Genomic DNA, 17,403 nt, shown 5'->3' with positions numbered 1-17,403 from the left:
GCCCGATAATGGGCTCTAAGTCGTGTTCGATCGGATTCCCAGCGGGACTTCCTCCACCTGCACTCTAGCCGTCTCCCCTCTTGCTTCATCGCCCGCAGTTCAGAAGTATACCAAGGAGCTGTCTGGGCTCGGCGAGCAGGGAGAGGGCGCTTAGGCGCAATCGTGTCAACCGCCCGGGTCATCTCCCTATTCCATAGGGTGACCTGAGCTTCGACAGGAGCGCCAACCATATCAGACGGATACTCCCCCAGAGCATTCAGGAAACCATCCGGATCCATTAGTCTCCGGGGGCGGATCATCTTAATCGATCCCCCACCCTTGCAGAGGGAAGAAGAAGCTAATAGACTGAATTTGACCAGGAAGTGGTCTGACCATGACAATGGGGTCACAACCAGCCCCTCCACATCCAAACCACCACCTTCCAGTCCCGTTGTGAAAACCAGGTCCAAGGTGTGGCCCTTCTCATGTGTCGGGCCGATGACACATTGAGACAGCCCCATGGTTGTCATGGCGGCCATGAAGTCCTGAGCCGCCCCAGTCAAGGCAGCCTCAGCATGGATGTTGAGGTCCCCCAGCACCAGCAGCCTGGGAGTCCTCAACACCAGATCCGAGACTGCCTCCGTCAGCTCAGGTAGGGAGACTGTTGGTACGCAGCAGGGTGGGCGGTACACCAACAGAATCCCTAATCTGTCTCGTGAGCCCAACACACAATACAGGCCCTCAAGACCTCCTCTCAAAGGGATAGGAAGCCTGGTCAAGGAGATAGAACTCCTATAGACTATAGCAACTCCCCCTGCCCGACCCTCTGAGCGACACTGGTGCTGGACTGAGTACCCAGGAGGACACAGCTGGGAGAGGGGGACACCACCTTCCTCTCCCACCCAGGTCTCAGTAATGCACGCCAGGTCAGCCCCCTCATCCAGAATTACATCATGGATGAGGGCAGTTTTGTTTTGTACTGACCTGGCGTTCATCAACAGCACCGTGTGGCTCGAGGGTTTGCTGATATGGTCGCCTGATACCATTTGGTTGGAGGTAGGACTAGAAGAGGGGATAGATGTAAGATATCTAACCTCTCTTCTCCTACGCGGGCATGTTCTACCCCCACCACCATTCCTTCCCCTACCCAGCACCACCTCAATGGCTGCCCCCTCCAACGCCCTCCCCCCTTCCTGTTCCATCAGGTCCACTGTGGGTCTCTATGCAACCTGATGGCAATTAATAATACTAACAGTTAAAACAAACAAACAAGAACAAACCCACACACCCTTCTAATGCCCCTTCTCCCCTCCCAGCCAGGTGGCTGGTGTTGAGGAAGGGGTGGGGTTGCCCAAAGCAGCAGCAGCAGCACCACCAGCAGCAGGGTCCCGGTCCTGAAAGGCAGGGGAGTGCAGGCCAGAAATACTCCCAGGCACTGTCTCTCACCCAGTGCCTGGGGACGGCAGATGTTACCAGCAACTCCCCCGATGACAGGAACGTTGCTCTCAGAGGGCCCTGGCACCGGCTTCTTGCTTTTATAGCTTCCCTCCCCTCCCAGCCAGGTGGCTGGTGTTGAGGAAGGGGTGGGGTTGCTCAAAGCAGCAGCAGCAGCACCAGCAGCAGCAGGGTCCCGGTCCTGAAAGGCAGGGGAGTGCAGGCCAGAAATACTCCCAGACACTGACTCTCACCCAGTGCCTGGGGATGGCAGATGTTACCAGCGACTCCCCCGACGACAGGAACGTTGCTCTCAGAGGGCCCTGGCACCGGCTTCTTGCTTTTATAGCTTCCCTCCCCTCCCAGCCAGGTGGCTGGTGTTGAGGAAGGGGTGGGGTTGCTCAAAGCAGCAGCAGCAGCACCAGCAGCAGCAGGGTCCCGGTCCTGAAGGGCAGGGGAGTGCAGGCCAGAAATACTCCCAGGCACTGTCTCTCACCCAGTGCCTGGGGACGGCAGATGTTACCAGCGACTCCCCCGATGACAGGAACGTTGCTCTCATGGTTTTATTTAAATGAATAATATTTAAGTAAGTACATCCATCCATCCATCCTCTGCTGGTATTCATCTCCAGGAATTGGCCTGATATGGTTGGTCTCTGGCTTAGCTAGGGCCCTGTTGTTGGCAGTACAGTGGTCTCCAATGGTGCAGCCTGGCAAGCCCTCTGTCCTGTCATGGTGCCTCTATGTGGTAGCTTGGGAGGGTGCTGAGGCATGCCAGGAATCTGATGTGGGTCAGGGGGGAGGTTCTCTCTGTGTGAGTGAGAATTAACTGTTTATGCTTTGTAGTTATGTTTTTGGGGGTATAAGACTTATACAAGGATTTGGAAGTACATGGGGGTTCGGTGTCCCCAACCCCCAGTGTTGTTGAAGGGAGAAGTCTATATGTGAGTCAGGAATAACAATGTAGAAGACTACGCATGCATTCACAATGAACTGTGGCTATCTGTGGCAGTAGAACCCTGGCACAGGAGAGGGAAAGGTAGCTCATGATCCAGTGGTCTGTTCCCAATTCCTTTACTGTGGTTATTACTGTGGAGATCAGGGGGACAACCTCACTAGCTGGACTTCAATTTTTTTTTACCACGTCTCACCTGCATGTGAAATACTAAGAAGTTTGCTGCGTTCCAGTGGAGGAGACCAGGAGGACCACATTGCATGCATAGCAGGAAAAGTGACACCCTAGAAAACAAGCTTATAACGTAAGTATGTAATTCAAGAATGAACTTTCATTTGTTCCAGGAAACATGTTCTGTTCCATAAAGCCTGAGCGTGTGGACTGGTTGCATTAATATGGAGCTCTCTTCCCACCAAAATGTGCATAACCGAGAGGCAATTAAGCAGAACTAATCTCTTGCCTCAATTCTTCAGCTGAATATGCTTTGTGGACAGAACAATTATGCTGAACTTTGAGTTTCTGCTAAAGCGACTGCAATAAAAATACCGTGATGTGAATTTCTTCAATCTGGATTGTTAAATGCCCATTTGACAAAGAGGTCAAGCAGTGTGGCACGGCAGCCGCCCTGTTCTGCATCAGCCACAGCAAATAAAGCAACAAACGCCCCCCAAAAAACCTGGAAGCCTAACAAAAATTATGTGGCTTATAAATAAATTGTTCAGAAGGTTTGGCTAAACACGGCCACAGCCCCTGTGACAGCCACTAAAAGGATGCAAAGGTCTCACCTTTTAAAATCTTAGGACATTTAGAATGAGGGACTGTCTATGTTCATATCCACTCGCCTCAGCTCTCTGATCAGTTTCTGAGGCCTGATCCTTCAGTGAGAATTCAAACTGGGTTCAAGAGCAACTGAATTATGCAACCTGGACTTCTTATGAGCAGATTTGCACAATTTCTCATGTTGCATTTCTTATTTTACAAATAGCTGATTGAATGGCTTAGTGGTTTAGGCATCTGGCTGCAGAGAAAGAGGTTGGGGGTCCAATCCCCCCCCCGGTGCCTCCTGCAAGTAGACCCAACCTGTGTGTGGCCTTGGGCAAGCTGCACAGTCACAAGGCACTCCCAGTAGAAGGGGATGGTAAACCACTTCTGAATATTCTCTATTTGGAAAACCGAGAAAAGGATTGCCATAATTCAGAATTGATTTGGCAGCACACTATTATTATTTTACAAATATTGTTGATTTCTGCTAAACACAGGAGAAACAAAAATTGTCCAAAAACTGCTTCATGTTATTTTTGCCTTACATTTAACATATATTTTAATGTAAAGTACTTAGAGGTGTTACTAAATCAAGTTATATAAAAATAATACCAAGAAAGAAAGAAGACATTTGCAAAATGATGAGGTCACTGAAGAAAAGACTCAGCCCCAGGTACTCATCGGCTTGATGATGATCAGGGCTCACAATTATTATATATGTTTTAGTAGAGAGTTATGACACAGAAGAATTATTTTCATAATTTAGATGTTGTACTCTGAGGGGAAAAAACCCTCTCATTTTCCACTTGCTCCACTTTATTTAAATTCTACATCCTCAGACTTGCAAACCCCTCACACAGCCCTTCATATATGGATTTTCATGATAAGTGCTCTACAGTATATTCTCCATCTCCAAAAAAGACACAAAACATGTATTATTCTCATTTTAAAGATGAGACCATAAAATGGGTGAAAGGAAGTATTAACTCCTCCTGTACATGGGTTCACCTCTCTAGACTGAAGAAACAAACCGGATGAGGGTATGGTGGCATGGCCTGAGAGGGCACTCTCCAGCCAATTTGATGAAACAAAGCGGGCTGGGTCTGATCACTGCCTGGATGGGAGCTCATGTGCCCTGTCCACCCCCTGGGCATGTGCCACCTTCTGGAGGGAAGGCAACTGAGGGGAGGTTACAAAAAGAATGATATAATTATATCTACGCTGAGGGACTGATGTGCAGTACAAGCAACCTGAGTAACATTATGGTAGAGTAGGTGATCAGTGAGCGAATCTGTTCCAGCTCTCTCTCCTCATCATAAGTTTGGCAATACTGAAAGAAAAAAAGGTTACCTCACCCAGCCCTTCCAGGGCTCTCACGGCTATGAGGAATCCAACTCCCCAATCTGCTGCTAAAGGTGTAAACAGGGTAAAAACGGCAGTACCCAGGATGCCAAAGCCCAGCAGCAGCTTTCCCCCAACTTGACGTGCAAAATATCCACCAGGGATCTGTGTGATGATGTAGCCATAGAAGAAGGAACCAAGGATCCAGCCTTGTGTATCAGCATCCCAAGCATACTTTTTCCCCTGAAAGAGAGAGGGCAAGAGTCGAATCATACAGCAGAACAGAAGTTTGTATACTCTCATTCAATAAATGTGACTATAATATTCATTATATGAATGCTTCCAGTCACTGGGCTCTTAAGACAGTTATGTGGCCTTTTTTACAAGCCGCCCCGCCAAAATCCTGTTTTAAAAGAACAACAGCGCCCAGAGTTTGGGCTAAGTCAGAGTGACTGCACCTTGTTTCAAGGGGAGGGGGGGGGAATCCAACAATTTGTGTCTGTGTGTATCCTCTTTTCTCCTGGTACTGATTTATTTCCTTATTTTAAAAAATGAAGACAGGTCACTTAAAAAATAAATATATCCTATTAAAGATTTGAAAAGATGTTCCCAGAGACCCAACAGCATTAAGAGTTGTGGACAGGAATATAACCCAAGAGGATTTACAGGGGCTCCACATGGAAAAGACATATCAGCCCATTTCTTTTCTCCTTTGGATGGATTAGGGCCCCCTAAAATGCCCCCAGGGGCCACACAATAACCAACATGCAAAGAGCTTCCAGAGAGAGGAAGATAACACACAGAGGGCAGCACCCTTGAATAAACCCAGTCCGAGGAATTGCCCTTTCCTCTTCATTTCTGCAAAGACTCCTCCACCAGGATCCTTTACAGGATGGTGCTGATTTATTTATTTCATTTAAAAAAAGGATGACAGCTCACTTTAAAAAATCATAAGAAATCTAGTCAAAGTTACCGTAGTGTTACGAGGAACAACTGGAGCTGAAGAATGCTCCGGGCACACCGAAGTTGTGTTTTTCAGCAAGCTTGCATTGGGTTCTATCATGTCCACCAAGGCCACACTTAAATTCACACGGAGTGCATATAAGAGGAAGAATCCTAAGAAGGCCCAGATGGCTAAACTGAGACGAACCGAGCAGCATATTGGGACTAAAATGAAAAAGGAGACAAACACAACCCAGCGTTAATAACATCATTGCATATGCACTCCTATTCTGCTGGCAGGCAACCTAGTTTAACTCAACAAGGACTGAATGGCCAAGATCCTTAAGTTTCCCGACCAAGTCATTCCCACTTGGTACAGAACATAGACAAAGGGCTCCTTACCTCGTGAACTACAAAGCCTATACTATTCAATTATCTACTTACTTAGCTTACGCATAGGACTAACGAAGTGAGGTTTAGAATATAAAAAACAGCTAGGCCAATGTTTTTTCACATTTCCTGTGAGAAGATTAACATGCAATGCCTTTGTTTGGATAAAGGTAACGGAAGTATAGAATCGTGTCCATATGTGTAGTGGGGCTTAGGAAGTTTGGAGACTATTCAGACATCTCCTTATAGAGTTAGAACTTGCTCTGGATAGAGGGAACTCATGGTTCTAGCAGGAGGTAGAAGGCATCTGACCCATAATTTGCAGCGGGAGGCAAGAAATAGTTCTTCCAGCTCTAGAGCAAACCTCTTCTCCTGGGCGTCTCCATAAAAGGGGAAATTTGTGATCCAAGGCCACTTCTGTCCTCCCCCCCCAAAAAATGTCCTGTGTGGAAATATGCCATGAGTGGGAACACCAGCGACTGTCAGTTATACCTGAAGAGCCTTGAGGGATTACATTTCAAGTGTCAGAGAAATGTCCCTGGCAGAAACACTCCTTTGTTCTGCCATTTCTCTAGGTTCTGAGAGGGACATCTGGTCAGTTTGCAAGCGCTCTTTTACTACACATGTAGCATTCAGTTATGACAGCAAATCCTAGATGTCTCAGATTTTACTAGCCAATGTGTATATAATTAATCCTCCTAATAGGAAATTCACATGATGAGTGTATGGTGAGTGCTAAAATGGAGCAATGGAAAGAACAAAAAGAACACATGTTGGTCTTTCAGGGCAAGGGCAAGAAAAAATGTCCAAAAAGAGGCACACAGACCCCCAAAGGTTCAAAGGCTGTATTGTGTGACTGTGCCCATCCTTATTCATTTATTACTTTTATTTTCCCCCCTAGCCCAAGGCTTAGGAAAGTTCCTTTTGGTGCAAATGCTGGAAAATAACTTTTTGGAGCACCAGCCTAGAATCCTGTCAGAAGGCCAACATAGGGAGATTTAACAATCAGAGGGATTGGTGACAGGGGATACATTTATAGGCCACTAACAATTTTTTTTAAAAAAAATCATGCAAAATGCAAGCTTTTGTGGGTGAATCACATGATCAGAGGGACTGTTGACATCATCTTCAGGACTCAGCCAATCCTGGGGTGCTGTTGCTGCCTTGGGAACCCACTCCCATTCTTCTGGGTCTTTGTGACCTCACAGAGCCCCACCTCTCTGCTGGCAGATAAAAGGGGCTTGCTGGGCAGGGCAGGAGACCAGAAGGGAGGCCAGTGGGCAGAGGGCAGTCTGGCAGAGAGCACAGCAGTGGCTGCAGGGGACCCAGCCCTTCTGCCCATGGCAAGTTCTCTCAGAAAAGCAGATGAACTTGATAAGTGGGCTTGCGAGTTAACAGCTTGAGGCTCATGGAGATCCGTGGCTTGAAACTGGTTGATGGACCGGGAGAAGTCGGTGGATGTTGGCAGACAGAAGTGGTGGAATCTCCCTGCAGGAGCTGGCTGAGGCCGCAAGGCAGAGGCTGACAGAGGTTGGCGGATGAAGCTGGGGGACGTTACCCTCCTGAAATCCGCTGGCTGAAGCTTGGTGGATATCAGTGGATGGAAGCCCTGGTGTGTGTGTGAATGGCTGGTGGAGTGAAGGTGTGTGTGTGTCGAGGCGGTGGTGGCTGGTGCGTGTGTGTGTGTGTGTGTGTGTGTGTGTGTGTGTGTGTGTGTGTGTGTGTGTGTGTGTGTGTGTGAATAGGCTGGTGTTTCGTGGGGATGTCGTCAGGGCATATATGTGACCCAAATATTTGGGAGCTGGCAGAGGCTGGCTTCAGAAGTGGAGTGGAGGAGATGACCAGGTGGATATTCCTGGTGGAAGCCAATGGATGTTGGCAGGCGGAACTTCAGAAGGAAGTTGCCAGAACATTGGGTGGTGGATACACCTTGGTTGAAGCCAGTTGACAGCAGTGGACGAGCTCACCCCTTAGTTGTTTCTCTTTCTGTCGTTCTTTCTGTTGCAGGGCCCAAAGCTTCATCTTCCCCAGGGGGATGCAAGGGACCAGAAGGGAGGCGTCCTGCTGGAGCTGAACCAGGCCGTTATCTCCGCTGAGGATACCTGTTTAGCCTCTTTTCCAAAACCAATAAAAGAATTTTCTGAAATGGTTTTGAAGTGTTGTCTTGTTTGTCAGGGGCTGTCACGGGATTATTTTCCCAATCCTCTCATTATATCTGGGCCCCAATGCCTGGGGTGGGTCTTTGTGAAGTCATGGTGTGGGGCCTTGTGATGTCACAGGAATTGGGAACATAATATTTCTCCATACATGTGAGGGAGTGAGCTAGGCATTGTGGGTCCCTGTCTGAGCATCTAAGCAAGTATATTATGTGTTCTGTTGAACAGACACAGGAAGTCAGTGAGCCCTGGTGCTATTTGGAGAGGGTTGGAATTGGATACCCAAACACTATGGCCACCCCATAACAATAAACAAGACTTGCTCCTTCCCTTCCACCACTGCTCCTCACATTTGTTTGCCTGGCCTGGAGATTCAGGGGAGCCCAGCCATTTCCTGGCACAGCAGCCCATTTTCTGAGACCTGGAAAGCCTCATCTTCTTCATCAGCACCATAAGCACTCCATCGACAGCTCCTTGTAGAGTACAAGTGGGGAGAAAATATGCTACTTCAAAGAAGCTTCCAGTCCAACTTCTCATGCCAATGCCACAACCGAGGAAACGGAGATGGGCAATGATTTGAAGATGAACATACATTAAAATTCATGTGGATCCAGGCCATGGATAGATGGCAAAAATACACTGGTACTGCAAAATCTGCTTCTTGATGGCAGTGACTGCCTCTGAGCGCATAGTGTGGGATAATCTCAGTATGACATAATGTTATTTGAGAATAAGAGTCTCTCAATGCCAAAGATTTGATGTTATTAATATAAATATTTTCTCCAGAACAATGCATCAACTCCATGTTGCTTTTAATATAGTAGCAGTGCACAATCTCTGCTATAGGTGGCAGTTGTTCCTGACACTCTGTTTTGTCAGTTAAAACACCATTTTGACTTGCCTCAGAATTTTCTTTCTGCTGTTGGACATAGTAAACATTCTTTGGCACATTTCCTCCTTCTTTCTGTAGACTAAAGTCTTTATTCTTTGATGTTAGACATTGAGAAATGGTGTCCCTGTTTTCTATAGCCACAACATGTTTTGGGGCCCTTTGTTCAGAGAAAGGGGGCTTGTCTCCCTTCGCTTCACTGCTTTTATACTTCTGCTGATTTTGCTCTGGGGGTTTGTCTCTAAAATGGCTTCCAGTTGCCTGTTTGTTTCTGGGGTAATGCCTGGTCTCGTTCTTTCTGTTCTCCCAGCTTTTACCACAAAGGTTTAGAAAATTTTGGGTTTTTGATTTCTGAGATATAATCAACCATCTCACTCATCTGCTGTACTGTTTTGGGTTGTTTGTCCCTGACTAAATATCTTAGTTCTCCAGGCAACATCAAATAAAATTGTTTTAGCCCTATAATATTTTTCATATCCTCTAGAGATTCAACTTCAGCTTGTTCTAACCATTTTTCCAAGTATCTGACCATATTGGCTCCTAATTGGGAATATGATTCCTCAAGTCTCTTTGTCAGTGCCCTAAACTTTCTTCTGAGGTGTTCAGCATTGATCCCAAACCTCGTGAAAACCAGCTTTCTAAAAGCTTCATATTCTCTTGCTTGGTCTTGTGTCATTTGGGCATATATTTCAGCAAGTTCTCCACTTATCTGAGTTCTTAAGATGGCCATTTTCTCTGATTCTCCCACCCCATAGTCCCAGCAGGCTCTCTCAAACAGAATTAATATTAATATTAATATTAATATTAATATTAATATTAATATTAATATTAATATTAATATTAATATTAATATTAATATTAATATTATTATTATTATTATTATTATTATTATTATTATTATTATTATTATTATTAATAATAATAATAATAATAGTAGTAGTAATAGTAGTAGTTGTTGTTATTATTATTATTATTATTATTATTATTATTATTATTATTATTATTATTATTATTATTATTATTATTATTATTATTATTATTATTATTATTATTATTATTTCAGGCTGTTAATTCTAATTGTTTCATTTTTAATTGGTGTTCCATCTCTTTTTCTCTCATGGCCATTTGCAGTTGTCTGGCTTCAGCCCTTTCTTTTTCTTTTTCTCTTTCCCTTTCTCTTTTCCTCTCAAACTCTGTCTCTGTTCTTGCTCCATGGCCATCTCCCTTTCTCTTGCCTCAGCCTCAGCCCTAGTTGTTATTTTAGTTGTCTAGATTCAGCTTCAGCTTTAGTTTTTATTTCTGTTTTAACTGGAATTCCTGTTCTTTCTCTAATTTCCATTTCTCAAACTCTATGGAGCTTTCTCTCCCTGAGGCACCCTGCTGTTCCATTGCTATAGGAACTCCATTTCCCTCAACTTCCTGAGGTAACCCTTGTTGTGTCTCCTCAGGATCAACTTCTTCCATCACAATCTTTTTTCCTCTTTTAGGAGACATAAGTACTTGTATTTATTAGGATTAGTGGGGGTTTTTGCAGAGAGATATAGTCAAGCAAAGCCGAGTCTCAATTTAAAACACTCTTTTCCTTTTTGAGAGAGAGAGAGAGAGAGAGAGAGAGAGAGAGAGAGAAAGAGAGTTACATTTAGTTACTTTGTAGCACTTCGCTGGCAGCCTCCATGAATTGCTACTTTGTTACTTTTAGGCACCTAGCCTCACTGTTCCTTGTATGATACACTGTTTCTTTTGGCCTCCAGCCACTCAGCTATTTCAGATTACTTTTATTTTTCTGTTTTTCAAGCCTCTGCTTGTTCAAGTTCCCTCAGATCTGTGTCTGACCCTGGCTTCCGCTTTTGTCCCCTTCAGCGCTCCCTTCTTAGATTCTAGGATCCAAAGCTAGCCCACTGGGCTAAAATCTTGAGGTAAACCTCTAGCAGAATGTTTTCCCTCAGAGTCTTTCCCTGTCTTAGTCCCCAATCTGCGTTTAGCAGCCCCCCTACTAAGCTTTTTCTAAAAGCTCTAGAGAGTTTCCGTACTCCATCCACGACCAACCTCCCTGACTAATAGGAATTTTTGACTCAGGAAACTTTATTCTTTTCTTTGGCCGTACTGGACTCTATTCGAATCCTGCTGCTGGTCACCACTTTGTCATGTCCAACCAGTGTCCTTTCTTTATTTTCCCTACTTCACGCTGCCACCAGGTATTATTCCTTCAATACCAAATAGATAGCTCTTAGACACGTGCTGCCAATACAACAAATTTATTGCTCTTATAGGTGTTATGCAAATTACAGGAGTAAATCACAGATGTTTAAGATTATTCATTAAATATCATTTGCTTTCACATTGGTTTATATGTGTATTTATTCACTTTAACAATATTCTTTTTATTCTCTATACTTCTGAACTCTTTCCTATTCTCTCTCGCATTCCAACTTTCCAATTTCTGTCTTAACTTTCTCAATTCAGTTTCCTAACCCTCTCTCCTCCATTCCCTATCTCAAACCTCTCTTCTCCAACTCTCCTCTCTAACTGTCTAACTAACTGCCCTTGAGCTCCCCCGGATGGACGGGGGTGACATGGGGGTTTCACCACATAGTCTTTTTTAGTGGAGAGATCCTTGTTGTTTGCAGAAGAAGAAAAAGGTATTTAGAATAATCAGACAAAGATAAATGAGACTAACCTAAGTTAGAGAGTCCAATCCAAAAGGCCCCATCTAGACGGCAACCAGCATGGACAGGTATGATTCTTAAAAACACTCTTACCCTCTCTTTTCAGAAGTTTTTAAATCCTGCTCTCCCATGGTAGTTAAAGAATAGTGATGACAACAACTGACAACCATTTATTTTTTAAAAAAACCTTGCACACATGGGGAAACTGAATGTTAAAATAAAAATCAGATGGGAGAAATTTCTTTTATGGTAGTCTCTGTTGGGCCACACACAATCATACTTACTGTAGGTGTGATAAAACACAGCACTCTTAAGCTACGTACTATGCATTTAACATAGACTGCAGTTGACAAAGTGTAGGCTGTTTCATTGCGCAAGAGTACTCTCTTTGGAGGGGAGGATCTCCTGCACCATTCTACTTATCAGACAAGATTACATCTAGATGAAACAATATAAATGGTGTAGACAGGTAACGCTTCGTACTTCCATCTTCTAAAGTTCTTTCTCCTTCACTTCCAAAGTGCACTGGGCTTGCTGTCTGAAGATTACTTTCTAAAAAATATCTACTGGTCATTTAAGCTCACGTTACTCAAAGTGACATGAACAGCATATTATAATCTTGTGGTCATAAATGAGCCCATCTAATGTAACAGAAGGCAATAAATGTGGAAGGTTGCCCTTGACAGCCATTCTCCAAGTCAGGGTTTTCATCAAACTTTCTTCTCATTCCCAGGCAAGGACTGAATTTTGAGAGCTGTATTTGTGTGTTCTTTGCCATTGTGAGCTAGGAGGCGAGTCAGATGCTACCCTCAATATTGAGGATAGGCCTGAAGAGAAAGGCAAACTGTCAATTGTTCAAACAGGAGTTCCGAATAAAAGCCTTAGGGGAAGGAACAGGAAACGTTGATTCAATGTATGAGGGGGATGGGAATCAGTGAGAGAGGAACAGAAAAGGCAGGAATCAAGAAGGAGGATGGGGAAGAGAGAGAGAGGTGGGGCAAGGGGAAGTTATAAGGAGAGAGGAGCCCTTGCCTCTGGGTTGGGAATGGATTGGGACCAAGGACCCTTTGACTGATAGATGGGAAAGGATCAAGGTACCAAGGGAAGAGGCTGACTATCGGAGGAGGTCCACTATTCCCATGTGTCCTTCTTACTGGAGAGAAACTGAAGCAAAGGAGTGGAGGAGGAGGATGCAAGAGGAAAGAGAGAAGGCTGAGGAGGAGAAGCATAAGAGGAGTGAATGGACAGTTCTGGCGATGAAGATGGAGGAGTCGAAAAGGTCTGGGAAATATTGGATCAGCTGGGGAATATCCTTTGGGACAACCTTCTCAGAGACGAGGCTGTGCCCCTGTTGTCTGACCTGTCAACCACCCCGTTAAGAGACTGGACAGCCTCAGATTCACCAGGGCCATGGAACTCTAGTTATGGCAACCCTTTTATTGTTGAAGATTGGAAACTCCTGATAGTCCCGTTGACAGAAGGAGACAGACATAGAAATGTTTAAGGGTACTAGTTTATTTGTTCAAGACACAATAAATGTTCCATTGTTAACAGAACAACTCTCAACTGACGCCTTTCTTGAAAAGAAGCCGGAATTGGCTCAGGTACAAATCAAACCCTCACAGCCATCAGATCCGACCTACAGTGACCTTAATAGGGCTTTCAAGGTGAGTGAAATATTTAAGGAGTGATTTTAGCAGCTCCACTCTCCCAGTGAGTTTCCATGGCCAAGTGGGGATTTGAACCTTGTTCTCCAGAGTCCTAGTCCATCACTCTTTTCACTACAACACACTGGGAAACTGCAATACATGAAAAATATGTTCTTTCACTAAACCGTGTCCACCTTTATCAGGAGGTTTACACATATAAGAGGGGCATATAAGATGAAACAACCGAGTTTACAAGAAAACGGAAGACTTATTTCTTACCATTTGATTGTGTATTTGGTGCTATCTGTGGTAAAAGCGTTCCTTAGAACTGCCTTTACACGAGACAGAGAGGGATTCAGAATGATCAGTCCCTATTGCCAGCAAAATCGGGTCCTGTAATTTTGCTCTAGGCGACTTCTCACTCCTTCACCCAAGTCTGTATCGATTTTAAATAAATAATCTGGAAGGTCTGCTCTTCCTCTTTTATTACTTTAGGACCCTCATTTGGTAGCGTAATGTGGCCAGATCAAAACAATCTTAGTTCTAAAATATCCAATTTACTACAGTAGCTTGGTCTAAACAAGGAGACAGCTTACAGACAATTTGTCTTTTTATATTTTATTACAAAAGATATCATTTCAACAAGCTTATTTTAACGTTATTCAGTATTTCCAAAATAACCCCCAGCCTTAGCCACCAGTCATTTCCTCTATAAAAGTGAAAATAATAAACTCACTAACTATATCTTAAATAAGCATTCTTACGCAAAAATAAAGTCCTGTCGGCTGCATTTCTCTCGGTGTGTCGTCTCTCCCTTCCATCTCTTCTCCGTCCTTCACCTCCTCCTCGCCCATCTTCCTTAAATTAAGAAGTTATGTCCTTGTCCATCGGAGCTGAGATAAGATAAGGGTCAGCTTGCTCTTCTTAACTTTTTTTTTCTTTAGCTGGAGAAGAACTGACCTTGTACATTTTCTCTCTAATTAGCACCTGGGCATAAGCAGATTTCTAGTTTTTTCGTTGCAGCTCTGAACTAAATCCTATGAAATACAACACTATTCTATTTTCATAATCAAATTCATGACACGCCCCCCCTAAAGATACAAAATACAGGACTATTAGAGTTCTTATTTTTATACTTATTTAACATTTGATTATGCAAGTGACTATTTACAATATCACATGTGTATATACAGTTATCCTAATTACTCAGTTTCATTATCAGCGTACATTCGTGAAAGACTATCTGCAACAATGTTTAATTTTCCCGGAATATGTTGTATTTCAAAATCAAAGTCTTGTAGGGATAGACTCCATCTTAGCAATCTCTGGTTGTGAGATTTGATTTTTTGTAACCGAACCAAAGCTCGGTGATCAGTTTGCAGAGTGAATTTGCGCCCCCATAAATAAGGTCGTAATAGATGTAATGCCCAGACAACAGAAAGTGCCTCCTTTTCTGGTACGGCATAATGTTTTTCTCGTTCTAAGAGTTTTCTGGAGAAGTAGGAAATAGGATACAGGTTCCCATCTTCTCCTTGTTGTAATAATACTGCTCCGAGACCCAATTCTGAGGCGTCTGTTTGTAAAACAAAAGACTTGTTAAAATCAGGTGATTTTAGAATAGGTGCATTGATGGCTTTGGTCTTTAATGCATCAAAAGCATTTTGACATTCAGGGGTCCATTTTACCTTGACAGGCTGCCTTTTCTTAGTTAGCTCTGTCAAAGGCGTAGCCAAATGACTAAAATTGGGTATGAATTTTCGGTAATAACCAATTAAACCTAAGAATGATCGCACTTGTTTCTTTGTTTTAGGTATAGGCCAATCATTTATAGCTTGTATTTTCACTTGCAGGGGTTGAATTTCTCCCTGCCCAATTAAGTGACCTAAATACATAACTTTTCCTTTCATCCACTGACATTTACTTGCTTTGACTGTTAGCCCTGCTCGATGGATTCTTGCCAAGACAGTTTCAATATGAACCAAGTGTGAGTCAAAATCCGAACTGAAAATTGTAACGTCATCGAGATAAGCACTAGCGAATGGTAACCCCTGTAACAGTTTATCAATCATTCTTTGAAAAGAAGCTCCTGCATTCTTTAACCCAAATGGTAAACGTCGGAATCTATAAGTTCCTACTTGAGTGATAAATGCGGTGTTATCACGAGACTCCTCTGCCAGATCGAGTTGCCAATATGCATTTTTGAGATCGATTATGCTGATGAACTTAGCCTGTGAAAGGCGTTCTATTAAGTCATCCATTCTAGGTAATGGGTATGGATCAGTAACTGTGACACTATTTAATTTCCGGTAATCTACGCAAAATCTCACCTCATCGAGGATCTCGCCTAGTGCGTTCTTGTTAGGGACCAGAACCACTGGCGATGCCCATGGGGAAAATGATTCTTCAATCACCCCCAAAGATAACATTTTTTTAATCTCCTCTTCAATTTGAGTGGCATGATCTCCAATTGCTCGGTATGGACTTGACCGAATTGGAGGGCTGGCTTCAGTATTAATTTCATGACTAATCATATTTGTATAACCAGGTTGGTCTGAAAAAACCGTTTGGTATTTTTCTAAAACTTGATAAAGTTTCTCTTTTTGGTCTGTGGTACCGGATAGGACAATATTATCAGACCAAGTACCCGCATTTTCTAATTCAGTTAGCATATCAACAGGTTCGCTTTCTGGTTGAAAACACGCCACATGACACTGATACACCATTGCCGATCTATCTCTATACAATTTTAAACTATTTACATGATACATAACTGGTTTCTTGGATGAATTTAACATTTTCACCAGATAATTCACATTTCCCACTTTTTGTATGATTTCCCCTGGACCTTCCCAAACTACTTCCAATTTTGAAGGTCTGAGCGGGTTTAGTACAAGTACCATATCACCCACTGCAAACTCTCGGTGACGGGCCTTCTTGTCATGATAGTATTTTTGTTTTATTTGGGATTTCAACAAATTGTCTCTTGCCAATTCTTGCACTGCTAGAAGTTTTTCTTGTAGTTTCCGGACGAAATCCGCGACTGGAACCGTGCTACTTCTGACCACACCTTCCCAGTCTGATCGTAGTAGATCTAATGGTCCTTGTAGGTTTTTCCCAAACACTACCTCACTCGGCGAAAAACCTCCCAGAGAAACATGAGGTGCACTTCTGTACGCAAACAAAACAAAAGGTAATAGTTCGTCCTAAATGTTTCCATATTCTTGGACTAGGGTTTTAATCATGCTCAACAAGGTTTGTTGTCCTCTTTCCACCATTCCGTGAGATTCTGGATGATAAGGAATGCTAAAGTTTAATTTAATTCCGCTGATCTCACAAATTCGGCTCATCAATTCGCTTTTAAAAGCACCGGCTTGATCGCAAATAATTTGAGTTGGTATCCCTATTCTAGAGCATAAATCCACTACCACTCTAGCAATAGTTTGGGCCGAAAGATTGCTGATGACGTATGCCTCGATCCATCTGCTGGTTTGACAGATGAACGATATGATGTATTTTTTCTTTGACTTCGTGGGTACAAAAGGTCCTAGTACGTCCATTTGAAGATATTGGAATACTTGATCTGGGATTTCTGTTAGTTGCATTTCTGCCTTTGTACTGTCGGTCTGTTTCCCCGTTCTCTGACAATAATTGCAGGAATTAACATAGTCCTTGACGTTTTTGGAAATGCCGGGCCAATAAAAATGCTGCGAAATCCTACTTAAAGTTTTTTGAATTCCAAGATGTCCGCTACTTGGACTATCATGGGCAAGTTGCAGAATTCTTTCTCTGTACCTCTGTGGAATCACTAGTTGTTGTACTGGTTCCGCTTGATCATTTGATTTGGGAAAATATTCTCGGTACAATAGTCCATTTTGTCCCCACAAAAAGGTTACTTTTTGTTGTACCGGTTGTACCGCGTAACTGTCGGCTTGAGACCTCAAAGAATCCAATGTAGGGTCTTCCATTTGTTTTCGTTTGAATTCCTCTGATCCCATTGGTACTAGTAGATCCTCTGGCTCCGTTTTTGTTTTGGTTGTACTATCTAGTTCATCTTCAAGGGGTTGATGTTGCGTTACATGTCCATCTGAATGCTCCTCAGAGTTATCTTCAGTTGGGACTTGCTCTATTGCTTTGCTTCGCGCACGTGTCACTGCTTGTATGGAAGCTGATTTTAAAGTGTGTTGGTGGTTAAGAAATGCTAGATCGTTTCCCAATAAAAAATCAGGTTTGCCTTCATGCAC

At 43.5% G+C, this 17,403-nt stretch overlaps 1 protein-coding gene and 1 long non-coding RNA gene across 4 annotated transcripts in view; one reads left to right on the top strand and one right to left on the bottom strand.

The window, feature by feature from the left end:
- Positions 1–17,403, bottom strand: part of LOC144583004 (sialin-like) — a 39,143-nt gene that overhangs the window by 15,200 nt on the left and 6,540 nt on the right. For 2 of the 3 annotated variants that reach the window (XR_013541926.1, XM_072999658.2), the window contains exons 2-4: positions 5,444–5,637; positions 4,480–4,713; positions 2,564–2,651 (exon numbers count right to left, since the gene is read on the bottom strand). Coding sequence is in view for 2 of the 3 variants with exons in the window: in XM_072999658.2 (XP_072855759.2) it covers positions 2,564–2,651; positions 4,480–4,713; positions 5,444–5,637 (516 nt within the window). In the remaining variant the exon portion in view is untranslated. The remainder of the gene's footprint in view (positions 1–2,563; positions 2,652–4,479; positions 4,714–5,443; positions 5,638–17,403) is intronic. The other variant, XM_072999672.2, reaches the window with a different exon arrangement.
- LOC140707100 (uncharacterized) lies at positions 2,585–7,948 on the top strand. Its single transcript, XR_012087092.2, has 2 exons — positions 2,585–2,671; positions 7,810–7,948. It is a non-coding gene; the product is annotated as an uncharacterized LOC140707100 (long non-coding RNA).

This window comes from Pogona vitticeps, chromosome 1 (genome assembly GCF_051106095.1).
Source record: "Pogona vitticeps strain Pit_001003342236 chromosome 1, PviZW2.1, whole genome shotgun sequence".
Taxonomy (NCBI): Eukaryota; Metazoa; Chordata; class Lepidosauria; order Squamata; family Agamidae; genus Pogona; species Pogona vitticeps.
This window is presented reverse-complemented; position numbering and strand designations above follow the sequence as displayed.